The sequence below is a fragment of the Pantherophis guttatus genome, chromosome 4, assembly GCF_059756535.1.
Source record: "Pantherophis guttatus breed Tessera chromosome 4, ASM5975653v1, whole genome shotgun sequence".
NCBI classification, from domain to species: Eukaryota; Metazoa; Chordata; class Lepidosauria; order Squamata; family Colubridae; genus Pantherophis; species Pantherophis guttatus.
In genome coordinates, this window is record NC_142066.1 from 119,042,849 (window position 1) to 119,070,076 (window position 27,228).

The following is a 27,228-nucleotide window of genomic DNA, read 5'->3' on the forward strand; positions in this document are numbered from 1 at the left end:
TTTTTTACCTCTCCCAAACAAACCTATGCTTTTTAAATGAGTTTAGATTTATTTCAGGTAAAGCTAATTTTGCAATAGATTTTAGTTATACATTATTTGTAAGCAAATTAGTAAGCATTAGATGCTAACCAAGCATCTAGTAAATCTTGGGAGAGTCTTCTGAACAAATAAAACTGTTCTTATGCAAACATATTGTGCCCCCATGTGGTTAAACTGAAAAGATGCCTGAAATATCCTTTCTTTTTAAATTGCCGGGCAAAATTTATTTAGCTATGTTTAGAAAACTAAGCAAAAGTAACTTAAAAAGATGCTTCTGTCGAAAGGAAATGGACCATCTTCATTATTAATTGCTTTTGAAAAGAGAAAAATTGATTATACTTTATTAAACATCAAAAAAGTACTTGTTACATTTGCTGAATTATATTCATGCAATTCCTTGAGATTAAAAAGGATTATAAGACTTTCATCAGACTGGCCCAGAAATAAACTGAATTAGCTTCATAAAAGGAAGCCTTGTTTCTTAACTATTTCAAATTCTGGACAGAAATTGATATCTCTGTTTCTGTACAGAAATGACGGTGGCTGATATAGAAGCAAGCAAACCAATGATAAAGATTAGGATAGCAAAAAAGGGTTTATATAGTAGGATGTTTTTTTTATACATCTGGCATCTATTTGGGATACATTTCTTTGCATGGCCTTCAGAGATATCTGCAGATATCATATCAGCTTTGGTGATATATATTTTCTTTTGCAATAAATCTACCGTTGTTGGTGATTGATTAAGGCACAATTTAGCCTCTAAGGATGAGTTAGTAGAATGGAATTTTCTTATATTAAACTTAAACTTTATATTTAGACCTCGGCCTACTAAACGTTGCCAGAATCCCATTTATAATGGAAAGAAGAAGAAAAAATGCAAGTTTTATTTTTCAACAAGTATCTTTTCATCCAATAGACATAATCACAATCTTATTTAACAGTATGGTTCCCAAAAATATTGTTTAAAATAATTAAATATTTCAGAGCACTTATCCCTGAGATCAAACATAGAATGCCAAAGTATATATGACCTCACAAGAAATCTCTGCTATTCCATGGACTTTTGAAGATTTTCAAATTTGGGTGCAGATATCTTGGCTCCCAATGATGCTGGCTTAATAATCCCTGCAGGGAACAATGGAACCTTTGTGACAGAATTTTGGAGCAAAGTGGTCCAGATCATCCAGCCAGCCAATTATCAGGAGAGCATCCCAAAATAGGATGGATAGTATGCTGAATGTGGAGGCAAGAAACAATTTATACAGGACTGATGTATAAAGTCACACATTTCTGAACTACATGTAGTCCTTGGTTTACAACCACAGTTGGGGCCAGAAGTTCCATTTCTGAGCAAGGTGACTATTAAGTGAGTTATACCTGATTTTATTACATTTTTATCATGATTGTTAAACAAATCATTGCAGTTGTTGAGTGAATCACATGGTTCTTAAGTGAATCCAGCTTCCCTCATTGACTGTTTTTCAGAAGCTGATTGGAAAGTCCCAGATGGCATCATATGATCTTGAAATGCTGCTGGACAACATGGAGTTAGGACAATTGGACATGAGCTAGAGCCACTAGTAGGGCCTACCTCATGGCAGTAAGGGTCCTGAAATTTAACTATTTGTCTGCCCTTATTGTGTCTGCCAATAGTCATTCAGCAGATGACTCAGGTTTCAAGTCACTCAGTCCCTTCTCAGGGGGAGTAATACCAAAATTCACTTAAAGGTCACTGTGAGGAATATGCTGCTTATGTGGCAGACAAAGTCACTCACATTTGCTGTATGCTGGGACTCCAGCTTTAAAGCTGAATCTATAGAGATAGTGGGGACAACATCTTGCCGGGTGAGCTGAGATGAGTTTGAGCCTATGGAATCTGAGGAAGTGGACAAAGCTTTCTCAGCTGCTCATTCAGCCACCTGTGTATTAATTAAATTATTATTAAATTTATTAAAGCTGTGCAGAAGGGAATGTGGAATTGGGCCTGGGCAGTAATTAACTCTGCCTTGAAAGAGGAAGTGGTCCCACCAGCTCCTCAAGAGGTGATGGTGCACCCTCTCACCAAGGACCATTGTTTTACAGGACTGTTTTCACACAGTTTCCAAACCCACCATCCCAAGATTGTGGAGAGAATAGTTGTGTTGCAGCTGCAGACAATCTTGGATGAAGCAGATTATCTAGCCCCCTTTCAGTTGGGGTTCAAGCTAGGGTTTGGGATTGAGACATTAATCACATGCATGGATGATCTCTGTCAGGAATGGAATGGTGGCAGTGTATCTACTTGATCTCTAAGCAGCAGTTGATAGCTTCAGTACCCTCTGGGCTGGCTCCAGGAGTTGGGGGTGATTGGGCACTGATTCTGCTGATTCTCATCCTTCCTCCAGAATTAGTTTCAGTTGGTGTTCATAAATAGGGAAGCCCCTACTTTCTGGGGAACCTCAGGGTCTTTCTCCTCTTTTATTTAATGTCTACTGTTCATGAGTAGACATTAGACACATGGGTAAAGTGATTTGTTGGTTTTGGATGAGATATCATCAATATGCAGATGACAACCAGTTTTATATTTCTTCTCCAGGCCCTTGAGTAATGCTGTGGGTGTCGTATCCCAGTCTCTTGAGGCTGTTCAGGTCTGAATGGAGTGAAACAAACTGTTTCTGGAGATTCTCAATCATTCAGGCCATGATTATCCCAAAGTTGTTTTTAAAAGGCAACTGGTCTTTAGTTCTTCAGAACTGAAGATGCTTCTTGGATGAGAAATGAAATGTTTTCAAGGAAAAACCAAGAAATTCCAGTTACCTTAACAATTTGGAAAGTGTCTTTGTGTGAAACAGACTCTGATTCAACTCTAGCAGGATGGCTGTGAGTATCTGGACTTCCGGAAACATCCAGAACCATCTTTAGTTCTGGATGGGGTGATACTAACCTCATACAGACCCAATGTGCAACCTGGGGTTCCTCCTAGACTCACTGTTGTGACCTAGGCTTACTGAGTCATTAAAACACACAAGTAGTCCCAAAAACCTCTTTTATTGCAACAGCTGTGAATTACTTTCATTCACAGCTGAGTCCCAATTAGTTGCAAAAAGTCCTTCGGGAGAAGTCCTTCGGGATAATCACCAACCTTTATCTCCCTTGACATGCTGCCAAAGACCTACTTGGCAAAGCCACACGGAGTCCAGAATCAAACAGAGATGCCAACTGGGAACAAAATTAACAACGTTGCTTTCTTGCAAAGGGCCCACGTGCCTTTGCTCTTCTTTTAAGTCTTATGGGAAGGGCCAATCATCTCCAAGCCTTACTCCCGAGTCATCCCTTTTGTTTTAACTGTTCTTGCCTTCTTGGAGCTCTGCGCATGCATGCACTAGGAACAGGCTCCTCCTGTTCCTCTGCCTCTCTGATGTCCGACTCTGGAGGCTCCGGTGTCCGTGCATAACTCCCAGATGGCCCTGGTCCCATCTCTGCCTCCAACGCAGAGCCCTCATCCAAGCCTTCCCCAAACTCTAGGACTGGCCCATGGTCCTCCCCAGCCTCCTCACTGTCTGACTCTGCTGCCAGCTCCACAGGCTGCTGGCGGACCACAATACTCACAACTCCTTTTTGAAGACTAGTTGGCAGCTGGGTTAGAAGAACCTTTTCACACCTTCAGTTAACATGCAACTTGTATGCATGCTCACCATCACCAGGCCCTTGTAACTTTCCACTTAGATTACTCTTAACACGTTCTACATAGAGCTGCTCTTGAAGAGCATTTGGAAACTTTAATTGATGCAAAATGGAAATGCATGGGTAATAAATGGTGCCAGTTACATATTATATATAACACCAATAGTCTGTGAACTAGATTGATTTTCAGTGGATTTCTGGGTGCAATACAAGGTGCCGGTTGTCACCTTAAAACCCTTCAGGTTCCGGTTACCCGAAGGACCTTCTTTTTTCAAGAGTTTCTATCCATCCAATTGAATCCAACAGATTGAGCACGCTGCAGATCCTATCAGCCAAAAAGCATTGATTGGTGGGAACTAGAAGATAAGCTTTTTTCTGCTGAAGCCCCTGCCTTACAGAGTAACAGTAATAGTAACAGTGATTCGAACCGCCAATCTTTCTGATCGACAAGCTCAGCATTTTAGCCACTGAGCCAGCTAGGGAATATTGTCCCCTCAGAGATTAGAATGCCCCTCAAGCCTGATGGCTTTCACAAAGCTTTAAAACTTGGTTATGTTCCTGGGGCTCAGAGTATTTTAAATCTCTTTTGCTCGGTTTTACTACTAGCTGATTAATTGTCACAGCTCCTGCTTGTACTTTTTTACTTTGTGGATATTTTTTATTGTCATAATGTTTTTAAAATTGTTTTAAATGTTTAATTGTTTTATAATTTTAGAATTGTAAACCACCCAGAGTCACTTGGTTGAATTGGGCAGCTATAGCAATAGAAATTGGAAACGAGATGGGATGGGATGGGATGGGATGGAATGGGATGGGATGGGATGGCTAGGCTAGGCTAGGCTAAGATAGGATAGGACAGGACAGGACAGGACAGGACAGGACAGGACAGGACAGGACAGGACAAGATAGGAGTAGGATAACAATATATTGTTATAAATACATCTTAGTGCCAAATGCCTGAATTTTGATCATGTGACCTTAGGGATGCTGCAACAGTCATAAGTGCAAGGACTAGTCATAAGTTACTTTTTAGTGTCATTATAACTAAAGTGTCAAACTAACACTATATATATATAGCGTATTTTTTGGAGTATAAGACGTTCCGGACTATAAGACGCATCTAGCTTTTTGGGGGAGGAAAATATGGGGAAAAAATCTGCCTCTGCCTGACAGCAATTTGCCTCCTTGCAGCAAACAGCCCATTTCATTTTCATTTTCAGCACAGCCTGATCAGCACAAAAAAAAAAAAAAAATCTGCCTTTGCCTCCCAGTAATTTGCCTCTTTGCAGGAAACAGCCAGTTTCAGCTTCAGCACAGCCTGATTAGCACAAGCAGCTAATTGCTGGTTGGATCGGCGTCCCAAAGATCAGTTGTTTCAGGCTGCAGGGATTGCCATAGCCTATTGCCATAGCACATGCCCCATTTTCTGGCAGGTGGGCAAGGCTACATTCGGTGTATAAGACGCACCCAAATTTTCACCCTCTTTGGGGGGGAAATGCGTCTTATACTCCGAAAAATACGGTAGGACTACCTATGGGGACTACCTATAACCTATGATGGTGAACCTATGGCACGCATGCCAGAGGTAGCATGCAGCGCCTTCTCTGATGGTATGTGAGCTGTCACCCCAGTTTAGCTTTGTTGTGCATGCACGTGTGCTTTCCACTGGCCAGATGGTCTTTGGGTCTCTGTCACGCCTATGGGGGGGCGCATGCAGGGGGCCACGTGCCCATGTGTGGGGGGGTGGGGCACATGCATGCATTGCATTTTGGGGGTTTGTGCAAACACGTGTGCGCTTTGGGCACTCAGTCCGGAAAAGATTAGCCATCACTGACCTATAATGTTATAGGAGATGGCTGACAAAAATGTCAGACTGATTATAGAAGAGGAGACTTAACCAGGCAAGACAGACATGAAATCTTTTAATTATAGCTAAAGTTCTTGTTTCATGCAAAAGAGTTAAACTATAAAAATGTTACATGTGTATTTGTACAAAAAACTAAAATCTGATCCAACTTGAATACATCTACTTACAGCATAAAAGTACAGAAATATTGAAGCATGGTTTTGTAAATCCTACTTCCATTATGACCTTCACATTTAGAAAGCTTGGAAGGATAATGGCTACATGGAGATGCTAATTCAAGACATCTCTTCACTTGCACATGGCAGAATAGAGGAAAAAAGGAGAGACAGCAGGTCAAAGAAGTTCTGAGGAGAGAATTGAGAAGAAAGTCATGCTTTGTGATGCTCTAGACAGCTGCCATTTTGTAATGACGTGGGGTTGAGGGGTACCCTGGACCGTGAACCAGCTCATGAGCAAACACACTAGGACTGAAATAAATCTGACAGAGGCGTCTTGTGTAAAAATATAATTTACTTTAAAACATTTAAAAAGCACTATGTCTTTAAAAAAGCACATTAGCAACAAAGTCTTATCTTGGTTATGTAAAGCCAGGCTATCTCCCTAGATTCCTCTCCACAATACCGAAACAGTTCACAAGAGAAAAAGGTTAACATGACAATATATGACAATATATATATGCCATCTGTCAGTTCAATCCTTTTTTTTTTCCCCAGGAAAGAAGGAGCTTTATTCGGTTTTCCCAACATTCAAGTATAATTGCCAGTTGTGTGTGAAATGTGTGACTAATGTTCATCATGAAGCAGACAGGCTGTGAGCCACAAATCAATGGAAATGATTTGGATTTAGAAACATAGTTCCTTGTCTGCCAAATAAATAGTTAACTGGCAGATGGCAGTCAAGAATCCCAATGGAATTGATGGTCCCTTTGCCCAAACAAAGCAGCTGTTTGTGTGATAGGATATGCACGTGCGAAGAAAAAGTCCAATGGATGTCCTTTCTTTTCCTTCCAAATGAGTGATAGAAGATCCTAAACTTATAGATTTTTTAAACAAATATCAAATGGCAAAACAACATGTATGTATATGTTCACAATGCGGTAAAAGTGGCTGTGATAGAAATGGGGATAAGAAACAATATACTTATTATTCAGGTAGACATCAATCTTGGTCTCGAATTGATATGGTTTGGGCATCGACAGACTTGAATCTGAGAATTGAGGAAATTAATACTGACATAAATTCGTGGGCAGACCACAGTCCCATTAAAATTAAATGGAAAGGGCAAAAAAAGGCAAGGAGGTGGACCCCAAAAAAGCAATCTTGAATCAAAATGAATTTAAATTAAAGATGGATGATCAAATGAGTTTGTTTTTTCAAAGTAATAAAAAAGAGGATACGAACAATCAGAACCTGTGGGACACAGCAAAAGCTTGTATGAGGGGTATCACAATATCATACATGGCCAAAAACCACAAACACAAAAGACAACGGCAAAAAAATTTAGAGGAAGATCTTAGCAAACTGGAAAAAGAGCTGCGGAAAGAACCCATAAAATGGGAATTGAAACAACAAATAAACACAATTTAACATAAATTAAATATCATTGAAAAGGGAAATATGGCACAACAAATTAAAAACATTAAACAAATTTTTTTTGAGAATACAAATAAGCTGGGAAGATGACTTGTTTATAGACTAAGAAAACGGAAAGAAAAGAACCAGATTAGTAAATTACATAATGAAGGAGAGTTAATTTATCAAAATGAAGAAAAGAGGAAGGTAGATTATGAGTTTTTTAAAAACCTTTACGAGGATAAGGAGAAGATAGAAGAAGGTAAGATAGCGCAATACCTTCAAAAAACAGAATTGCCCAGAATCTCAGAGGAAGATAAAAATTTATTAAATAATGAGATAACAGCATGGGAGATATCTGAGGCAATCAAAAAACAAAAAAGTAACAAAGCGCCAGGCCCAGATTATTTATTTATTTATTTATTTATTTATTTATTTATTTATTTATTTATTTATTTATTTATTTATTTATTGGTTCGATTTATATGCCGCCCTTCTCTGGAGACTCAGGGCGGCTTACAATGCGTTAAGCAATAGCCTTCATACTTTTGTATATACCTGCTTAGTAGGGCTTTCGGCCCCCCCTAAGCAGTGTTTTTTTTATATGCAAAGTCAGCTTATTGCCCCCACAATCCAGGTCCTCATTTTATCTACCTTGAAAGGATGGAAGGCTGAGTCAACCTTGAGTCTGGTGAGATTTGAACTTGAAGTAATTGCAGGCAGCTGGTGCTATTTAACAGCACTTTAGTCTGCTGCGCCACCAGGGTTCAGATGGTCTACCTTCAGAAATTTATAAAAATCACCAGGAATTATTAAGCCCACTATTATTAGAGGTGCATAATGATGTACTTAATGAAACTAAGATACCTGAATCATGAAAAGAAGCAACAATCACATTAATTACCAAAGAAAATTCCAATTTGACTTATATTAAAAATTATAGGCCGATATCCTACTAAATTCGGATTATAAAATCTTCATAACAATTATGGCAGGCAGACTAAAGAGTTTTAGAGAATTTCATTCATACTGATCAAAATGGTTTTCTTCCTCGACAACATATAACGAACAACATTAGGATTATTTTGGATACAATAGAATGAAGTCCACAATGAAAAACAGATGGCGTTGATATTCATCGATGCGTAAAAAGCATTCGATAACATCAAATGGGACTTCATACTAGCACAATTAAAATATATGGATTTTGGGGGGAAATTTATAAAAATGTTCAAAACAATCTTTTCCAGACAAGAAGCCAGAGTGGTGATAAACGGGGAAACGACAAAGAATTTTTTAATCCAAAAAGGCACAAGGCAAGGTTGTCTGCAAGCACCACTGCTTTTTATTTTATCACTAGAGGCTTTAATTAGAACAATTCGAGAAGACAAAAAAATCAAAGGTTTAAAAGTAAGAAAAGAAAGTTTTAAGGTACAGGCATTTGCGGATGACCTTGCATTTATTATTGAAGAGCCTGTACAATCTGGTTTTAGGCTGATGGAAGTGCTGGAGGACTATGAGGAAGTAGCAGGCCTGAAAGTAAACAAGGATAAAACAAAAATGATAGTTAAAAACATGACTGAAGAGAAAAAAAAAAAAAGAATTGGAGGGAAAGATAAATATTCAGACTATGAAAAAATAAGATATTTGGGAATTCAATTGACAGCGAGATGCATTATACTTAAAGAAGATAACTGTGACAAATTAATAGCACAAATTAGGTCTGATTTGGAAAAATGGGGAAAACTATAGCTATCTCTAATGGGCAGAATAGCCACCATCAAAATGAATGTTCTTCCGAAAATGTTGTTTTTATTTCAATGCATACCAATTCGGCTCAAAAAATACTTTTTTACAAATATGGACTGACTTGTTTCAAAATTCATATGGCAAGGGAAACGACCGAGAATCAGATTCAAATTATTACAAGATCTAGAGAAAGAGGAGGATTCAGCCTACCAGACTGAACAAAGTATTATCAGGCAGCAGCGTTGGTTTGGCTAAGTGAGTGGATGCATCTTAAAAACACAAGACTATTGGCACCTACTGACCTACAGACAGAGTGGCACGCTATTCTATGGGAGGAAAAACATTTCGCCCATCAGTACTTCCGGAGGCATTATATTAGGAGAGCACTATTGGATATTTGGAAAAAAATAAAAAGAAATAATTATATGGAAATTCCTAATTGGATGTCAACATTAGAAATGTACACACATCCAAAAACGAGGGGGAGCAGTCACCTATAAAGATATTTTGAATGAGAGAGGAGAATTAAAAGCAAGAAATACTTTATAGGAAGAAGGAATCGAATTGGAATGGTGGGCGTATCTCCAAATTCAATCTAAATTTAGCAAAGATAAAAAGGAATGGGGCATAAAGCAAGAATCATCAGAATTAGATAAAATTTTATTTAGCAGGGAAGGCAAGACCATAAGTAAACTATATAGTGCTGCCACATGTTTATTGGACCCGTGTACCTCCTGGTTGGTGCTGGCCTCTCGGGAGGTTACACGAGGCTGGCTACAGGGAATTATAAATGCTTCTCTGAGTGAAGGTGTCTTTCCCGCCGCCTTGAAAGAGGTTATGGGAGCGACGGGGCGCTCCCATGTGACCCCCCTCCTGCGCAAATTGCACTGGCTCCCGGTGGTCTTCCAGGTGCACTTCAAGGTTTCGGTTACCACCTTTAGAGCGCTCCATGGCTTAGGACCGGGGTATTTACGAGACCGCCTTCTGCCACCAGTGGCCTCTCACCGACCAGTACGCTCCCATAGAGAGGGGCTCCTCAGGGTGCCGTCGGCCAAACAATGTCGACTGGCGGCCCCCAGGGGGAGAGCCTTCTCTGTGGGGGCACCCGCCATCTGGAACGAGCTCCCCCCGGAGATACGGAGGATCCCAGACCTGCGCACTTTTCGCCGTGCCATCAAAACATTTCTTTTTCAGCAGGCCGGCCTGGCCTAACCTCTCTTTAAACTTTTCAACTTTTTAAAAATTTTAAATTTTAAATTTGTCTTAAGAATTTGGGATGTTTTAAATTTTGTTTTCCGGGCCAAATTATTTAATTGTATTTTAATGCTTTTTAACGTTTGTATTATATGTCTTTTATCTGGCTGTTCACCGCCCTGAGTCCTTCAGGAGTAGGGCGGTATACAAATTCAATAAATAATAATAATAATATCGATATTTATTAGAACAAGATATGATTGAGGAACAGGTGAAAGAAACAATAATAATTTGGTGTAAATATTTTGGGCACAATATCGATTTGGACAGTTGGCAAAGTTTATGGGAAAAAAAATTAAAAATCACACTAGCAACTTCCTACAAGGAAAACCTCTATAAGATGTTCTATAGGTGGCACCTCCCCCACCCCCACAAAATTAGCACGAATGAATAAGGGGAAATCCTCAATATGCTGGAAGTGTGGAGAGACTGTTGGGAATTACCGCCACATGTGGTGGGAATGCCCAAAGGCGCAGAAATTTTGGAATTTACTAAAGAACTGGCTGGAAGAAATTTTGCTAACAGATATAGAAATCAAACCGGAATTTTTCTTATTGGAAATTATAGAAAGAAAATATAAGAAAGATACAAATTATTTATTATTGCATATAGTCACAAAGGCACGAATAGCCTTCGCTCAAAAATGAAAAGAGAAAGATATTCCAACTGAAGAGGAAATATTACTGAAGATCTTTAACTGCGCAGAAATGGACAGACTCACTTTGGAACTCAAGGATAAAAGCGAAACTAAGTACTACAAAATCTGGGAACAATTTTATGATTGGATAGATAACAAGAGGGTAGCCAAGACAAATGTATAGTGTTAGAACAAAAATATAGATGTTATTATAGATAAATGTATGTTTAAGAGATAAATAAATATATAGAAATAAGGGGGAAATATCATATCATATCATATTATGCTTAAATAGTGAACAAAGCTTAAGAACTATATGTTTATATGAGTACTAATATTATTGTAAAGTGACAGAAGATGTATGGAACCAGTGATGTCATATCTATGTCCAATGTTTTTTTAATTTTGTATTATTAATAAAAAACTTTTTATTAAAAAAAGTGGCTGTGATAGTATAATCAAAACTTTGCCCAATTTTTATGTGCAAACCATGGCATGATACATAGACCAGCTCAGTTGTCTCTTGAGTCAGTATGGATTATGCTAGGTATTGGAGTTTCTGGATACCTGGGGGAAAATGGCTAACCCCCAGTCCATCGGCTGGTATGGATCTTCAGTCTGTTGGGAAATGAGCCATGCAAACAGTGAGTGTGCATATGAAATCACCCCCTCACTGCCACCGCTGCCACTGCTGCTCCATTCCATGGAGCCAGAATGATTGGGGACTGCTGGGCTACAGGATCCATGACTGATAGCTGAGCAATTGGACCCAGCAACTGAAGATGCCCTATGGAAATAACATCAAAAGTCTGGAAGAAAATGATCACAACAAATATCTGGCTATCCTTCAAGTTGACAATAAGCACTCTGAAGTGAAAAAAAAGGGTTAGAAGTCAATACATCAAGAGAGTGAAGAAGATCTTCAAGTCCAAACTCAATGGAGGTAATACCATCAAGGCCTTCTGAACAATTATGTAGATGACACCTTTGTCATCATCAAATGCTCCCAAATTAAAGAAACCCACTCAATAACATATTCCTTAGGATCAAATTCACATGCAAAGAGGGAACAGACAACAGACTCACATTCCTCAACATCAACAAAGGTGACTAGACAACGGAGAACTGGAAACCCGCATCTATCACAAACCCACGCACATGGACCAGATCCTGAGCTTCACAAGCAACCACCTCATCGCACACAAAAGAAGCTGTGTCCAGATCCTCTTCAGAAGGACCAGGATACACTGCAGCACTACAACAATAAGAAAAGTGGAAGAGAAATGGCTGCTTATCATCTTTCTCCTTAATGGCTATCCAAACATTTCATATTTCGACCCACAGCACCCAAATCACACCACACCACACAGCCAACAACCACACAAAAAACTAATGCTACCATACACAAAAGGTGTGTTGAAATGACAACCAGAATCCTCCTATAGGAATAGCAATAGTCCACAAACCCACAGCCATACTCTATCAGGAATTCTCAAGAACCAAAGACAAAATACAGAAGGATGAAAGAAACAATGTAATCTACAAAATCATCTGTAACCATTGCAACCAATTCTACGTGGGACAAACATCACATAAATTAAAAACCAGGATCCACGAACACCAGCTGGCAGTCAAGTACTATGATTCCAAATCCTTAATCTCTACCCACACCGACATCAAACAGCACCAGTTTGATTGGAGCAGGACAAAAATCATTGGCCTTGCTACCCTCCACCACGCTTGTGAGTTCATCGAAGATTGGCACTCCACAAGCACTTCCATCAACAGACACATTGACCTGAGGGGTTCACATTGACCTATGAATGTCTCAGAATCCAAATCAATTGCACAGCCAACCAGAAAACAGCACCAACCCTCAACCAACCCATACAACTCCCCCCCCACCAGCAGTTCACCTCCCAATGACCTGATGTACTTTCCCTACCATAAGCTCTGTCACAAGACTCTCACTGATATTTCACTCCTGACCCATCACAAGACCCTCACTTGACACACCCATACCTGAAGCCCTTATAAACAGAACACTGACACTGACATCCCATAAACTCCACTGAAGATGTTACCTTGCCTGATAACGAAACATTTGGAAGCCAACCCACAAGCTCGGAGAACAAACTTTCACCCTCAACTAGTCTATATTATCAAAATTATAATAAAAATAGACGTAATAAAAATTCTTTAAAATTAAGAAAAAATAAGCAAAAAAATTAAAATCTCTGATAACCTAAATAGAAAAGCCTTTTAAAAATTATGGGCATTTAAGCTGAAAGGTTTTGTTTAATGTTTAATATCCTTTTAACATTCTATAAAGTCTTTACAAACACAGATTAATGGAAGATTTCTTTTATTTCATGTTCCTTCATTACTATTATCTCTGAATATAGATTTTATTCTCCCTTGATCTTATTAGCTGATACGAAGGCTGTAGATTTATAGCCAATTCAAACCTTTTTAATAATTTGTAATTATTAATAGAAAAATAATGAATTGGAGACAGGCTATCCTTTAGTACATTTCTAAAAGAACATTTCATTGTTCTTTTCAAAAGATTTGAAACCATAACATAAAAACCTATGAGTATATTTATAAACCAGGCATTGTTATTTTATTGCCAAAAATCAAATGCATAATTGAAGAACATGTCTAATTTAAAATTATTGGTTTCTTCTTAAAACCATAATTGTCTTTGGTCTCTTGCTATAATATTGCCAACCCCTGACGATTTTGTGATTTCCGTACTGCTTCTATGATGTTCACCCGCAGGGGAAAAATGACTTAATAAGCAATACTCTTAGATATAATTTGCAATATTTACTTCATTAGAGGAAAAACTAAAGATTGATAGATTATTACAAGTGACACAATTCTCTGAATCCATTCTTGCATTCTTCTTTGCATAAATCAATTTCCACAAACTTAGCAGAAATTACTACATAATAGCAACTCAAATAATCATATATAGCATTGTAATGTTTAAGTTAAGCCACCACTTATTTACTTGGTTTACTATTTTAAAAAGAAAGGCAAAATAAGAAAAACAAAACTTCACAAATACTTTCTGATACAATTTTATGTTCTACAATTAAGTCAGTTTGCATAATAATTGAGAAAACTGGAAATGCAACATACAGGTAGTTCTTGACTTACAATAGTTAATATAGTGACATTTCAAAATTATAACGGCACTAAAAAAATGACTTTTTTCACACTTACGACCATTGCAGCAGCATCATGGTTACATGATCAAAATTCACATGCTTGGCAACTGAGTTATATTTATGACAGTTGCAATGTCACGGGATTGAGTGATCCCCTTTTGCGACCTCTTGACAAAGTCAATGGAGAAGCCAGATTCACTGAACAATCATGTTACTAACTTCACAACTGCTGTGATTCACTTAACAACTGTAGCAAGAAGGTTGTGCAATAATGCGCAAAATGCACTTAACATCTGTCCTACTTAGCAACAGAAATTTTGGGCACAATTGTGGCTGTAAGTCTAGGACCACCTGTACATAAAGTCCAAATTTTTAATCAGTTCTGTTCTGTTCCCCCATCTCACATAGGCACTCACAAGCAAAAGACGTCTACCAGTAATTTATTTTTACAAGCCAACCTGAATCCTTTGGCAGATAAAAGTTCTGGCACCTACTTTCCGAATGCCTGCCAAGTTTCTTATCACCTCTAGAAACAGAAGTCAGTGTATCTGTAGTCCGTTGCTGGGGCAACCAAGAGTTCACAAAGCACAAAAGAGTAGTCAGAAGTCATTCACAAAGTCCAAGCCTTAATTCCAAAAGATATCCCATCCGAAGCTCACGATATGCAGTTTTTGTCCGTCACAGAGCCTGCAGAGCAACCCCACCCACTTTTATCCCCTGTGGGTCATGGCTCAGTGACTCAGCAATCTCTGGCCCTTCCACACCTCTTCCTTTGCTGCGCACGCCTCTCCCTCCGACGCTGCCTGGGATCAATCCAAGATTGATCTTCATCACTCCCTATTAGTGGGTGCTCCGACATGCCTTCCTCCTGGCCTTCAGCTGGAACCTGAGGCGTTGCCAGAAAGGAGGGTCCTGGAGAGGGAGGCCTTGTCAGTTCCTCCCCATCACTTTCAGAGTCATCTTCCTCCATGAAGACAGGCTCGGGAGCTGGAGTCACAACAAATTCTCCAAGTCAGGTCTTTGGCAATGAAATGCCTACTAAAGAGAGACACATTCCATGTATGAATGACCAAGAATGCATTTTCTGTACTCTTTGCATTGATTTGTTTGCAACAAAAAATATGCAGTATAGATTTATCCCAAAGGTGCTTTTTCAAGAGGCAACTGGATTTTCTAGTTTTTCTTTGAAGATGTCTTGCTTCTCATCCAAGAAGCTTCTTTAGAGAAGCTTCTTCAGAGAGCTGAAGAAGCTTCGTGGGTGAGAAGTGAAACATCTTCGAAGAAAAACCAGAAAGTCCAATTGCCTATTGAAAAAGCACCTTTGGGACAACCATGACCTGAATGGCTGAGAATCTCCATAGACAGTATAGATTTATATTGTCATACTATCAAGTTTCAAAGCCTTAATATGTAATTCAAAAGAAGATGAGCATCTAAAAGAATCCAATGGGTCTTAAAGGTCAGGGCAAAATTAATATGGAAAATTAGTAAGTGCAATAATCCAAAAGGGAATGGCTATAAAATTAGATCATAGACCTACTGTTATATAGCCCAGGTTATCCATCTAATCTGCTCACTCAAGAAGAATTTAGGATACTTTTAAATTTGCAAATATTTTTCAGACAACACTTTTTTCAGAAACCTCAAAAATTCAATAAAAACAAATATTGAAATAATTAAGATGTCAGAGAAGAAAGCATTTATATTTTTCTCAACAATTTTACTACTGGTCAAAGATACAAAAAATAGTCTTCAGCTTATTTAGGGAATTTATGTTAGTCTTTGGCTCTGTCCATATGTCAAACAGTTCTTATGGATTTTAGTCATCTAGGAGAATCAGAATTCAAACTCTCATTTCTTAGTCCAGCACCTTAACCACACCAGCAATAAAGATAGTAAAACTCTGAATCTTGTGAATATAAGGCCTGTCCTTTGAATTAAACCTAAGCTATTGGGTAGAAAATAGTCATAAGAGAGAACAACAAAAACTGGATGTTGCAGGTGAGACATAATTACTGCCATTGTGATTACATGGCACAGGAAAATATTTGCTGATTTGTGAGTTTGGATAGTGATGCTTCTTGTTGTTCTTTCCATATCACCCAGACTTGAAAAGGAAACCCTCCAGTATTTGAATACCTAATCAAAATTGGATTCATTGATTTTTCAAGAATAATAATAAATGACATACAGTTTGAAGGAAAGGATCATTTTAGCTTTTGATGACTAATCTTTTTTTTCTACAATAGGCGACAATGACTTAACTCAATGTCAAACTCGATTTCATTGAGGGCTGCATCAGGGTTGTGTTTGATCTCAGGGAGCTAGGTAGGCGTGGCTGGGTGGACATGGCCAGCTCAACATCACTCATGTCGGGGGTGTCTGTGGCAGCCTGAGTGCTCTGTCAGCGAAAACGGGCTCCCGAGTTCTGTTTTCGGACAAGACAGCCTCATGCAACCCTCTGCTAGCAAAGTTGGAGCTCGGGACGACTGCACGCAGCCTTAGTGAGGTCTGTTTTTGGCTGCAATGACCTGCTGCAACCCTCTGCCAGCAAAAATGAAGCTCGGGAGTTGGCCCTCTTGAGCTCCATTTTCACTGGCAGAAGCACCACAGGCCGGTCCTTCACTGTTTCCAGATCTAAGCACCCCGCAGGCCTAATCCGGCCCGCAGGCCTTGAGTTTGACACCCATGATTTAGAGGCTCCATTTTTGGTGCATTTATATAACAGAGCAGACAGCTGCATCATTGGTACCCAAGAAAATTGAAAGAACACTGTTAGTAGATCTGCACTTAATTATTTTTGCACAAGTTCCTAAGTAGCAAAAGGAATTCTTGATGATCAGTGAAAGAGATTGTCTCACATAGCCAAAATCTGGGGATCAAAACCAAACCAAAAAGCAAGTATAAAAATTACCCCCAAGACCCCCTTTGTCCTTCTTTTTTATATATTCTAACTGTGATGCATCACATCAGCTCCAATCCTCTAGAACATTATTCAATTTTTTAGCCTCTGCAACTTAAAATGTGTGGACTTCTTGCTGGCTGGAAAATTTTGAAAGTCAGTCCATACTAAAACTTGGCTCATAACATATCAGATTTAATTGTAGTTGAAAAGAAAAAAGTGTGGATGATTGACGTGGCAATAGCAGGACATATTAAAATAAAAAACAAAGAATTGGAGAAGATCACGAAACATCAAAATCTGAAAAAATATGACATAAACTGGTGGCCCCAGTGGTTATCAGTAATAACAAAAAATCTTGGACAGCATTTAGAAAATATGAACATTGGCAAAATTTCCACTTGTGAATTGCAAAAGGCTACATTGTTTGGATAATACAACATCCTAATTTCTTGGGGAAAGTACTTGGTGAATGAAAGTGAAGACCAACTAAAGAACTTGGCAGTTATGATTTCATATTATTGTGAACATAATAATAATCATCATCAACCAGAAGTTCTGATAGTATGGGATTTGCATGAACCCAGATAACGTGAAAATAATTTCTATGCTTCTCTAGCAAAATCTCCCTTTCTGGTTGATACTAAGCAGTTATGAAGTTGACATTTTCTGGGTGGAAAACAGATTATACACTGCATGAATTGTTATTACAAACTTGTGAACTTAGTTTATATTAGTAGTATTGGAAATTCAATTCTCAGAGTTTCCTGCTATACTTGCTAGAAATTCTGGGAGTTGTAGATCAATATATCTGGAAAAATCTGGCTGGGGAAATCCAAATTGGAAAAGAGCATTTTATATATAGCAGCATTTGTAGACTATCTGAGAGTTCAGCCAGAATGCTGTATAATTCACAGAATGTTTTAAAAAATCACTGGGCAATTTCTCAACTAAAAAATGTATGCATTTTTAAATCATGCTATTTCAAAATGAGCCATAAAATAGGTTATTATATGCTGGGGGGAAATGAATATGCTATGAATTATTCATCTACATGGAAATCTTTTGATACTTATCGGTGACATGAGTCATAGAACGCATTGCATTTTTGCATGATGTGTTGTTAATAATAAATAAGGATTTATCATTATATTATTATAGGAAATGCAACAGAAAGTATTAAAACTTCCTCTTCTACTGGTACCAAGTGATTTACAGTCCACCAGCTGATTCATTTAGGAGATGAAGGTGCTCTTTTCATTATTCCTGATCCTATTTCCATACCATCCAATATCCAAGCAGCTGTGTGCAGTAATCCAAGACCACAGCAGCTTGTATGATGCTTGTGTGACCTGGTCATTCCAAATGAACTTGCATTGGACATTATATTGTGACAGGGTTGACATTAAACAAAGTTTGCTACTCTAGGCAATGCAACCACTATAGTAAGATTTTTTATATATTGTATTTCAAATAAAATAGTGTTATGTATTGCCTCTAATAAAGCTGAAACTAGAAGTACCAGTCAAAATAGTAAAATTTCAAGTTCTGCTTGAAATGATGTTCCTTTACTAGTTGAAACTAAAGAAGACATAGAACTCATTAATAAATTAAGGACATTTCAGTAACAACAAGATCAGAATAGTTAAATAATAGTGTTCCCAGCAATAATTTATTTATGTAGTGTATGGCGTGTCATACATGGACTAGCAATATATATTAACATTTCATCTAAATTAGTAGAACATAATAAAATATAAACATTAAAAAGATCAGACTTAACCCAGACAAGACCGAGTGGCTGTGGGTATTGCCTCCTAAAGACTATGTTGATTGTCCATCCTTGGTTCTGGGGGGGGGAGAAATTGTCCCCCTCAGAATGGGCTTGCAATTTGGGTGTCCTCCTAGACTCACAGCTAAGATTAGAGCAACATCTGACAGCTGTGGCTAGGGGGACCTTTGCACAGGTTTGCCTGGTGCACCAATTGCGACCCTACTTGGATCGGGAGGCTCTCCTCACAGTCACTCATGCCCTTGTCACCTCACGGTTAGATTATTGCAACGCGCTCTACATGGGGCTACCCTTGAAAAGCGTTCGGAGACTAGTTGGTCCAGAATGCAGCCGCGCGAGCTATCGTGGGTACACCTGGATACACCTACATTACACCGATTCTCTGCGAGCTGCACTGGCTCCCTATTGGTCTCCAGGCACAGTTATTGGTTATTGGTTATTACCTTTAAAGCCCTACATGGTTCAGGGCTAGGTTATCTTCGAGACCGCCTTCTACCACATAGCTTCCAGCGACCAGTAAGATCCCACAGAGTTGGTCTCCTGTGGGTCCCATCAGCTAAACAATGCCGGCTGGCAGGCCCCAGGTGAGGGCCTTCTCTGTGGCTGCCCCAGCTCTCTGGAACCAGTTACCTCCTGAGGTCCGGACCGCCCCCACCCTATTGGCCTTCCGAAAAGCGGTGAAGACCTGGCTTTTCCGGCAGGCCTGGGGCGTTGATTTCACTGTTGCAATCTTGTGAAATCCAGCCATGAATGGTGTAAATGGGTTTTAATGTTTTCATTTTTAAATGTTTTTATAATGGTTTTTTTTTTAATGCATTCTAAACCGCCCTGAGTCTCCGGAGAAAGGCAGCATATAAATTGAATTAATCATCATCATCATCATCATCATCATCATCATCATCATCATCATCATCTATGTTCAAGTACTAGAGCCTAGGCCATCTAACCACTGAAGTGAAGCTTTGTTTATATTAACAAAAATCTGATAGTGAATTGGTATATGCGCTCAGCTTACAGCTGGTCACAATGTGATCTAAAGTTTGATGTGGGATCCCTCAGTCATGCTGAGGGGAGGATGCTATGCCCCATTCATACAGAGAATTCCGGCAGATGCCATGAGGTGCAAATCCTATTCAGGATGGTCCATTGCTGACATGGTAGTTCAAAGCCTGGCATCTTTTTTGGGTCATTTATATGTCTACCTATGACTGAGCATTCAGCAACCCATTTGGCTTTCCATTGGGAATTGATGTTAAAGTTGTTAGGCAGATGTTGTGCAAGTGCCCATGGAGATTGCCTAGATTTGAGTCTTCTTGCTGATAATAATAATAATAATAATAATAATTTCCAATTTATATACCGCCCTTCTCCCTGAGGACTCAGGGCGGTGTACAGCCAAGATAAAAAACATAGGATACAAATATTAAAACATTTAAAAATATATATAAATTTTGGCCCGAAAGTTAAGAATCACAGACTAATTAAAAGAATTTAAAAATTTTAAAAATTTCTTCTTAGGCCAACCCGGCTTGTTGAAAAAGATGGGTTTTCAGGGAACGACGGAAGGCATTGAGGTCCTGGATTCTTCTTATCTCCGGGGGCAACTGATTCCAGAGGGTGGGAGCCCCCACAGAGAAGGCCCTCCCCCTGGGGGCCACCAGCCTACATTGTTTGGCTGATGGCACCCTGAGGAGGCCCTCTCTGTGGGAGCGCACGGGTCGATGGGAGGTCGTCGGTAGCAGCAGGCGGTCTCGGAGATAGCTAGGCCCTATGCCATGGAGCGCTTTAAAGGTGATAACCAACACCTTGAAGCGCACCCGGAAGACCACCGGGAGCCAGTGCAGCTCGCGCAGGAGCGGTGTTACATGGGAGCGCCATGTTGCTCCCATCACTACCCGCGCTGCTGCATTCTGGACCAGCTGGAGCCTCCGGGTGCTCTTCAAGGGGAGCCCCATGTAGAGAGCGTTGCAGTAGTCAAGGCGAGAGGTGACGAGGGCGTGAGTGACTGTGCACAAGGAATCCCGATCAAGAAAGGGCCGCAACTGGCGAATCAGGCGAACCTGATAAAAGGTCCCCCTGGTAACAGCCGTCAGATGTTCCTCCAAAGACAGCTGCCTATCCAGGAGGACTCCCAGATTGCGAGCCCTTTCAGTGGGGGCCAAAGACTCACCCCCAATAGTCAGTGATGGAGTCAACTGACTATATCGGGATGCCGGGAGCCACAGCCACTCAGTCTTGGAAGGGTTGAGCCTGAGCCTGTTCCTCCCCATCCAGATCCGCACAGCCTCCAGGCACTGGGACATCACTTCAAGGGCATCGTTGGGGTGGCCTGGGGTGGAAATGTACAGCTGGGTGTCATCAGCGTACTGGTGGTATCTCACCCCAAAGCCACGGATGATCTCGCCCAGCGGCTTCACATAAATGTTGAACAGAAGGGGCGAGAGGACCAATCCCTGCGGCACTCCACAAATGAGAGGCCTCGAGGTCGACCTCTGCCCCCCTGCCAACACAAACTGTGACCGGTCGGAGAGAAAGGAGGAGAACCACCGCAACACGGTGCCTCCCACCCCCAACTCTTCCAGCCGGTGCAGCATGATACCATGGTCGATGGTATCAAAAGCCGCTGAGAGATCTAATAGGACCAGAACAGAGGAATAACCCCTGTCCCGAGCCCTCCAGAGATCATCCGCCAACGCGACCAATGCCGTTTCCGTGCTGTGCCCAGACCTGAAACCCGACTGGAACGGATCTAGATAGGATGTTTCCTCCAGGAATTGTGGAAACTGTTGCGCGACCACACTCTCAACAACCTTCGCAATGAAGCGAAGGTTGGAGACAGGACGATAGTTAGCCAATATTGCTGGGTCCAGGGACGGCTTCTTGAGGAGAGGCCTCACCACCGCCTCTTTCAGGGCAGCGGGGAAGTGACCCTCACTCAACGAAGCATTAATGACGCCCTGGAGCCAGCCTCGTGTAACCTCCCGGGAAGCCAGTACCAACCAGGAGGGACACGGGTCCAGTAAACATGTGGCCGCACTAAGTCTCCCCAAAATCCTGTCCACATCATCGGGAGTCACAGCATCAAACTCCTCCCAGATAACATTCTCAAGACTGTTCCTCGTCACCCTGCCCTGATCTACCCAGTCAGAGTCCAAATCCCCCCGGATCTGAGCGATTTTGTCATACAGGTATTGTCCGAAATCCTCCGCCCTGCCTTCTAAGGGATCCTCCCGCACTCCCAGATGGAGCAGGGCGCGGGTCACCCTAAACAGGGCGGCCGGACGATTCCCTGATGACGCAATAGAGGCGGAAAAGTAGTTAGACTTTGCCGTCTTTATCGCCACTAGGTAGGTCTTAATATGCGACCTTACCAGTGTTTGATCAGATTCAGCGAGACTGGCCCTCCAACCGCTCTCCAGGCGTCTTTTCCGGCGCTTCATTTCCCTCAGCTCCTCAGTAAACCAAGGAGCCGCCCGGGATCGGCATCGGGTCAGAGGCCGCAAAGGCACAACTCGGTCCAAGGCCCCACCAGCCGCCCGATCCCAGGCGGCTACCAGGTCCTCGGCCGAGTCATGTGCTAGATCCTCAGGAAATGGCCCAAGCTCCGTCTGGAACCTATCAGGATCCATCAGGCGCCTGGGGCGGATCCATCTAGTTGGGTCCGCCTCCCTGCGGCGAGGGGTCGCGGTTCGAAGATCTAGGCGAAGGAGTGAGTGGTCAGTCCATGACAAGGGTTCCATGTCTATATCCCCTATAACAAGACCACTCAACCACTGGCCAGAGACAAAAATCAAATCCAGAGTGTGACCTCCCCTGTGAGTAGGGCCATGAACTAACTGGGTCAGGTCCATGGCCGTCATGGAAGCCATGAACTCCCGAGCCACCTCAGACGTTTCACCGACGGATGATAAATGAGGAATGTTGGCATGCACTGTTAGAAGTGAGTTGTTCATAATTTTCTGTATTCACTCACTAGTGTATCCAGCAATAACATGTGACTGTGGAAGCTTGACTTTGAGAAAGAATAGGAAAAGTGTTGTCATCTTCCGATTTCAGATTTAGTTATGCTGTTAAGAATATACACAGTAAAATGAATATATCAATCATTCTGGAATCAGATAAAAACTGATTGCTCACTTGATCAGTAAGTTAAAACTCACGTATTTTAGGCAAACAATGTCAATGAAAGATGGACTCTAAGAAAATTAATATGTTCTCTTCTATTACTATATTCTCATCTATTGAAATTATGTTTAACACAGCTCTGGAAAATAAAAATACTGTAAGAAATGATGAGTACTGTTTAACTGATGATGAAGAGAAGAAATGTCAGAGGAACTATGACAGTAAGCATTTGTCTCTATGGTCGTCTGGAACTAAACTTGATTCCTTGACAGCTAATTTCTATAATTACATGTTTATGCAGAAAATACATTGACATTTTGGGAAGAGTTATACTTCAGGATTTAGTGACGATGGCCTAGACACTGACATTTTTTCTCAAGGTGCTAATGACTAAGCCTGATACAAACAATATAATAAGGGGCTTTTATTTAAAATCTAATTAAACCTAACTGGTCAATATTAGTAACCCTAATTAAGAGGCAAAAACATTTTTGGAAAGTCATCTGCATTTTTGACAGGAAGCTCTTTTGTTTACAGAAGTTATCAAAACAAATTCTCTGCATTATTGTCGTATATAATTAACACTGTCTTTTGATATTAAAATTAAGGTATGTGATATTGACGTCATGATAAAAGATTCTGTTGTTGTCTGCTGGTATAAAATGATGCTACTTTCTATGTGTTGTGATTTTGATCTCTTATGTAAGCTCAATTTAAGAGAAATGAACAAAGTGATCATAGTTACTTTGTCTACATGTCTGCTTTTAGCTTCAAAAACTATCTGCGACAATGAATCATTAATGACCAGTTTGTGGACTAGAGAAGAAAACAGTGAGAAAAACTCTTCTGAGGTAAGATCTTAACTGGCATTACTTTTTCCATGAAGATTGAATTATCATTATTTTGATTAATGTATGTTCCTAATTTGCTGGAAGTTTTCTTTCTCTTGAAATAGGGGCTTTGATTTTCTGCCTCTTTTAGCTTTGTTATTCCTCTGCAGTGGAACAGGCTGCTGGTTTTGGCTCTCTTGATCCACTCTACAGCCTCTCTAACTGCTTTTGAAATTCCTCTGGCTCATGAAAAGCAACAAAATTCACCTCAGTAAAACACTGTGCGCCATGGAAGCAATTAAGATTGTTTTGTTTTTGCTGAAGAGAAGAGGGTACTTCAACAAAGCAATTTGTGTGGCAACAAATCACTTTCAGCCTTCTCTCACAATGCTGGTCAAATTGCTCACAATATGAGCATCAGGTACCTAGCTTGGACAACCTTTAGCATAAGCCAGACACCATTGTCCAACAGAGAAGATTCCTCTTGGTGTAGAGCTCATTGAAGAAATCTCCTCAGAATGTCTCAGCATGAGCTCTATCGAAGTAGCAGAAAGGGGATCCAGATCACAGCAAAGTGAAACAATGTGCTTGTTTCACCCTTAGAAACAAAGCTACTACATTGCTTCATGGAACAGGAGAGAAAGGTTGCTTGAGTCAAAACTTTACACAACCCTACAATGTATAAGCTTTAGGGAGGAGTTCCTTTATGACCTAAAAGAAATACTGTATTCCTCCATCTATTAAGAAAGGGCTGATCAAAGAAAGAACAGAATTTTACGTATATTCTGTGGCAAATTCATTTGTGAGAGAAAGACTAGATTTTTACTCCTATCTATGCTGATTTTAGTCATATATTCTTTTTTGTAAACAACCAAAAACATTGAATCAACATCATTTAAAAAAAAAAAGTTCCTCCAACATCATTTTTTTAAAATTCCTCCTCTGTACCACAAAGGCAGGAAGAATCTGTTTCATTGAGATAATTGTACAGATTGCTTAAGAATCAAGGTATATTCACATTAGTGTGTATAGCTTCAACAGTAAAGCCTGTTGATCTAAGTGTCACTTTGAAATTTGTTTTTTCAAAGTTCAATAAAATGAACTTTTCATTATATTCCACTTTGGAAAACAGGAATAATTTCTAAATAGATCTGTTTTCGTTTCTCCCAAAGGTTTTCTACTTCTATTAGATATATTTGTTAAATTTATCCCCTTGCTGCCGCCCCCCAAAGTAATAATAATAATAACTCTTAGTGCTCCCTCGTATTGTCTGCTTTTCTCTTCTATGCACATTGCTATAAGAATGCTTTTGTTGTTCAGAAGAGCAATGGTTAAACTGCATTTCATTTTATATATTGATTGGGAAAATACAAGAGGGTAAGTTCACTTTAAACCCTACAAAGTTATCTTCCTTATCCTTTCTTCCAAAATCTAGAGGAATTCTTTTTCTTGCGCAACTAATTGTACAAGACTTCACCCAAGGTCTAATCGAAGTCACATAGTACTAGAATGTTCATGCTATATTTTCTTAGTCACCCTTTCACTCTGTAGCAGTAGAGCATTAACTCCAGTGTAGTGAAACTATTCTATTTGTTTTTGCATTAGATTTTAGCAAACAGCACAAATCCTTTCCTCTTCCACATAGCTCCTCAAAAGATCATTTGCAACCCTTTGGGGACCTTAGATGCACCTTTCCATGCCATTTATGTTAGTCTGGTTTCTTTGCTATATTTTTAATAACATTAAATCATGTTATTTTTCCCCTTCCAGTCTAGTGAAGACCTTATAGAAGAAAAACAGAGAAGTGTGAATCTTGAAGAACTGAAAGATTGGGAACTGAAGAACATAGTTAAGATGAGTGGACCAGCTGGGAAGGTAGTGCCAAGTTCAATGGCTAATTTGCCACTGAGATTTGGCCGAAACTTCCTGGAAAGAAGAAATATCAAACCTACAGCCAATCTGCCCCTCAGGTTTGGAAGGGCTTTTAGATATTTCTCACACAGTTTTGAGAAAGTTCCTTCAGTTCAAAGTTTCTTCCATTCGCTGGCCAACCTACCAGAAAAATTTGGGAGATCCTTTCTTTTCAATTTGATTCAAGGCACCCAGGATTGTGACCAAATCAAAAATAGGTGAATAGTTTAAAGCATGCTTGATGGAATTATCATCTCAGTCAGTACCTGCAGGTTTCAAATGTTATTCTAGTGTCCAACAAGAAAAATGACTTTACAATTAGTCGAGTTGGCATGACATATATTTCTAAATTTGTCAACTTAATGTAAAGGTTGCTTTGTCTATCAATTCATATAATCACTGCCCCACATTTAATCATTTTTGCCCTCTTGTCATGTTAAAAAATACAATTACCAGTAAGTGCCTATATTTGGAGGGGCTGTGAGAGCTACTGAGGAAGAAGAAATAAGCAAAAGTTAGGAAATGCATTATCAATTTAAATATTGAGCTTAAATGTTCAAGCTGTTGGACAAAAAATTTTGAGGTGTTTTTAGGTTGTATTTAGAACACTGAAAAACCCAATTGATTTACATAGTGAATTAAACAGTGAAGACTAGTTAATGACCAAAATAATATTAATAATAACTTTTTTCTTTCCTTCTTTCCCTCCCTCTCTCTCTTTCCTTCCTTCCTTCCTTTTTTCTTTCTTTCAGACTTGGCCATTTGAGCAAACTTTTGAAAAATAATTCTGGAAATGAAGAGGCAAGCCATCAGAATATGCAGGACTAGTTTTCTTTCTGAAATGCCAATGTGGTAGAAAGAAAAAATAGAAAAAGAAAAATGTCTGCTGTCAAATTGTGATTCAATCCAAAGCATTTGTCCTTAGCTATATATATATATATATATATATATATATATATATATATATATATATATATATATTCATGATAACGTCAGTAATAGTTTATTCCCATAGCTATGTTGTCAATACTAATTCTTCTGTACTCGATATAACTAATATCCAGTCAGTTGAAAAATATTATCTGTATAAGCAAAATAAAGATGAATATAACTACTTGTGATTATCTCATATATTGAGTCCAAAAGTAGGGGCATGGGGTGGTGTGTGTGTCAGAAAAAGTCAATATGGCATTTGTAATTGTTGCATTGAAGCTCTCCTCTTTCTTATGTGAGGTAACACAAAGAGGGCAGGACAATCACAGCCAGAATCCTGGCACCCCCACACACACACACACATACAGTATACAAGTTTACAGATGGCTCCTTCTGTTTGTCTCCCAAATACACTTCTTGAAATGATAGGATGCTATGTATAGGAAGAGGAGTGTTTTTTTTCCTTTTCATCATAATAACTACTCCTCTTCCTATACATAGCATCCTATCATTTCAAGAAGTGGAATGAAAGGACAATCATGTGTATTTGGGATAGTCTAAATAGGTGTGAAAATGTGATAATCCAGACAAAGAAGGTGATTGGTAGTTTATTATGTGAGCACAGATATTCAGCTGCAAAAGGGCAGAATTAAAAACTAAATAATAATCATGATATTCAAAAGTTTCTGTTTTGCTTCTTAACCCAAAATAGTGTTTGTGAACTAAATATGTGGCAGTCAGGAAGCTAAAAGAAAAAAATGGCTTCCAAAACT

General features: G+C 39.6%; 1 protein-coding gene across 3 annotated transcripts in view; it reads left to right on the forward strand.

Moving 5' to 3' along the window:
* Window positions 1-26,442, forward strand: part of NPVF (neuropeptide VF precursor) — a 164,167-nt gene extending 137,725 nt beyond the window's left edge. Inside the window, exons 1-4 of one of the 3 annotated variants that reach the window (XM_060683002.2) lie at window positions 22,782-23,002; window positions 23,550-23,632; window positions 25,382-25,740; window positions 26,275-26,442. In XM_060683002.2, coding sequence (XP_060538985.2) covers window positions 22,846-23,002; window positions 23,550-23,632; window positions 25,382-25,740; window positions 26,275-26,350 — 675 coding nt within the window. In that variant the 5' untranslated portion in view covers window positions 22,782-22,845 and the 3' untranslated portion in view covers window positions 26,351-26,442. Of the gene's footprint in view, window positions 1-22,781; window positions 23,003-23,549; window positions 23,633-25,381; window positions 25,741-26,274 lie in introns of those variants that run through there. The other 2 variants (XM_087892649.1, XM_087892648.1) reach the window with 2 other exon arrangements.
* Window positions 26,443-27,228: the final 786 nt, after the last annotated feature.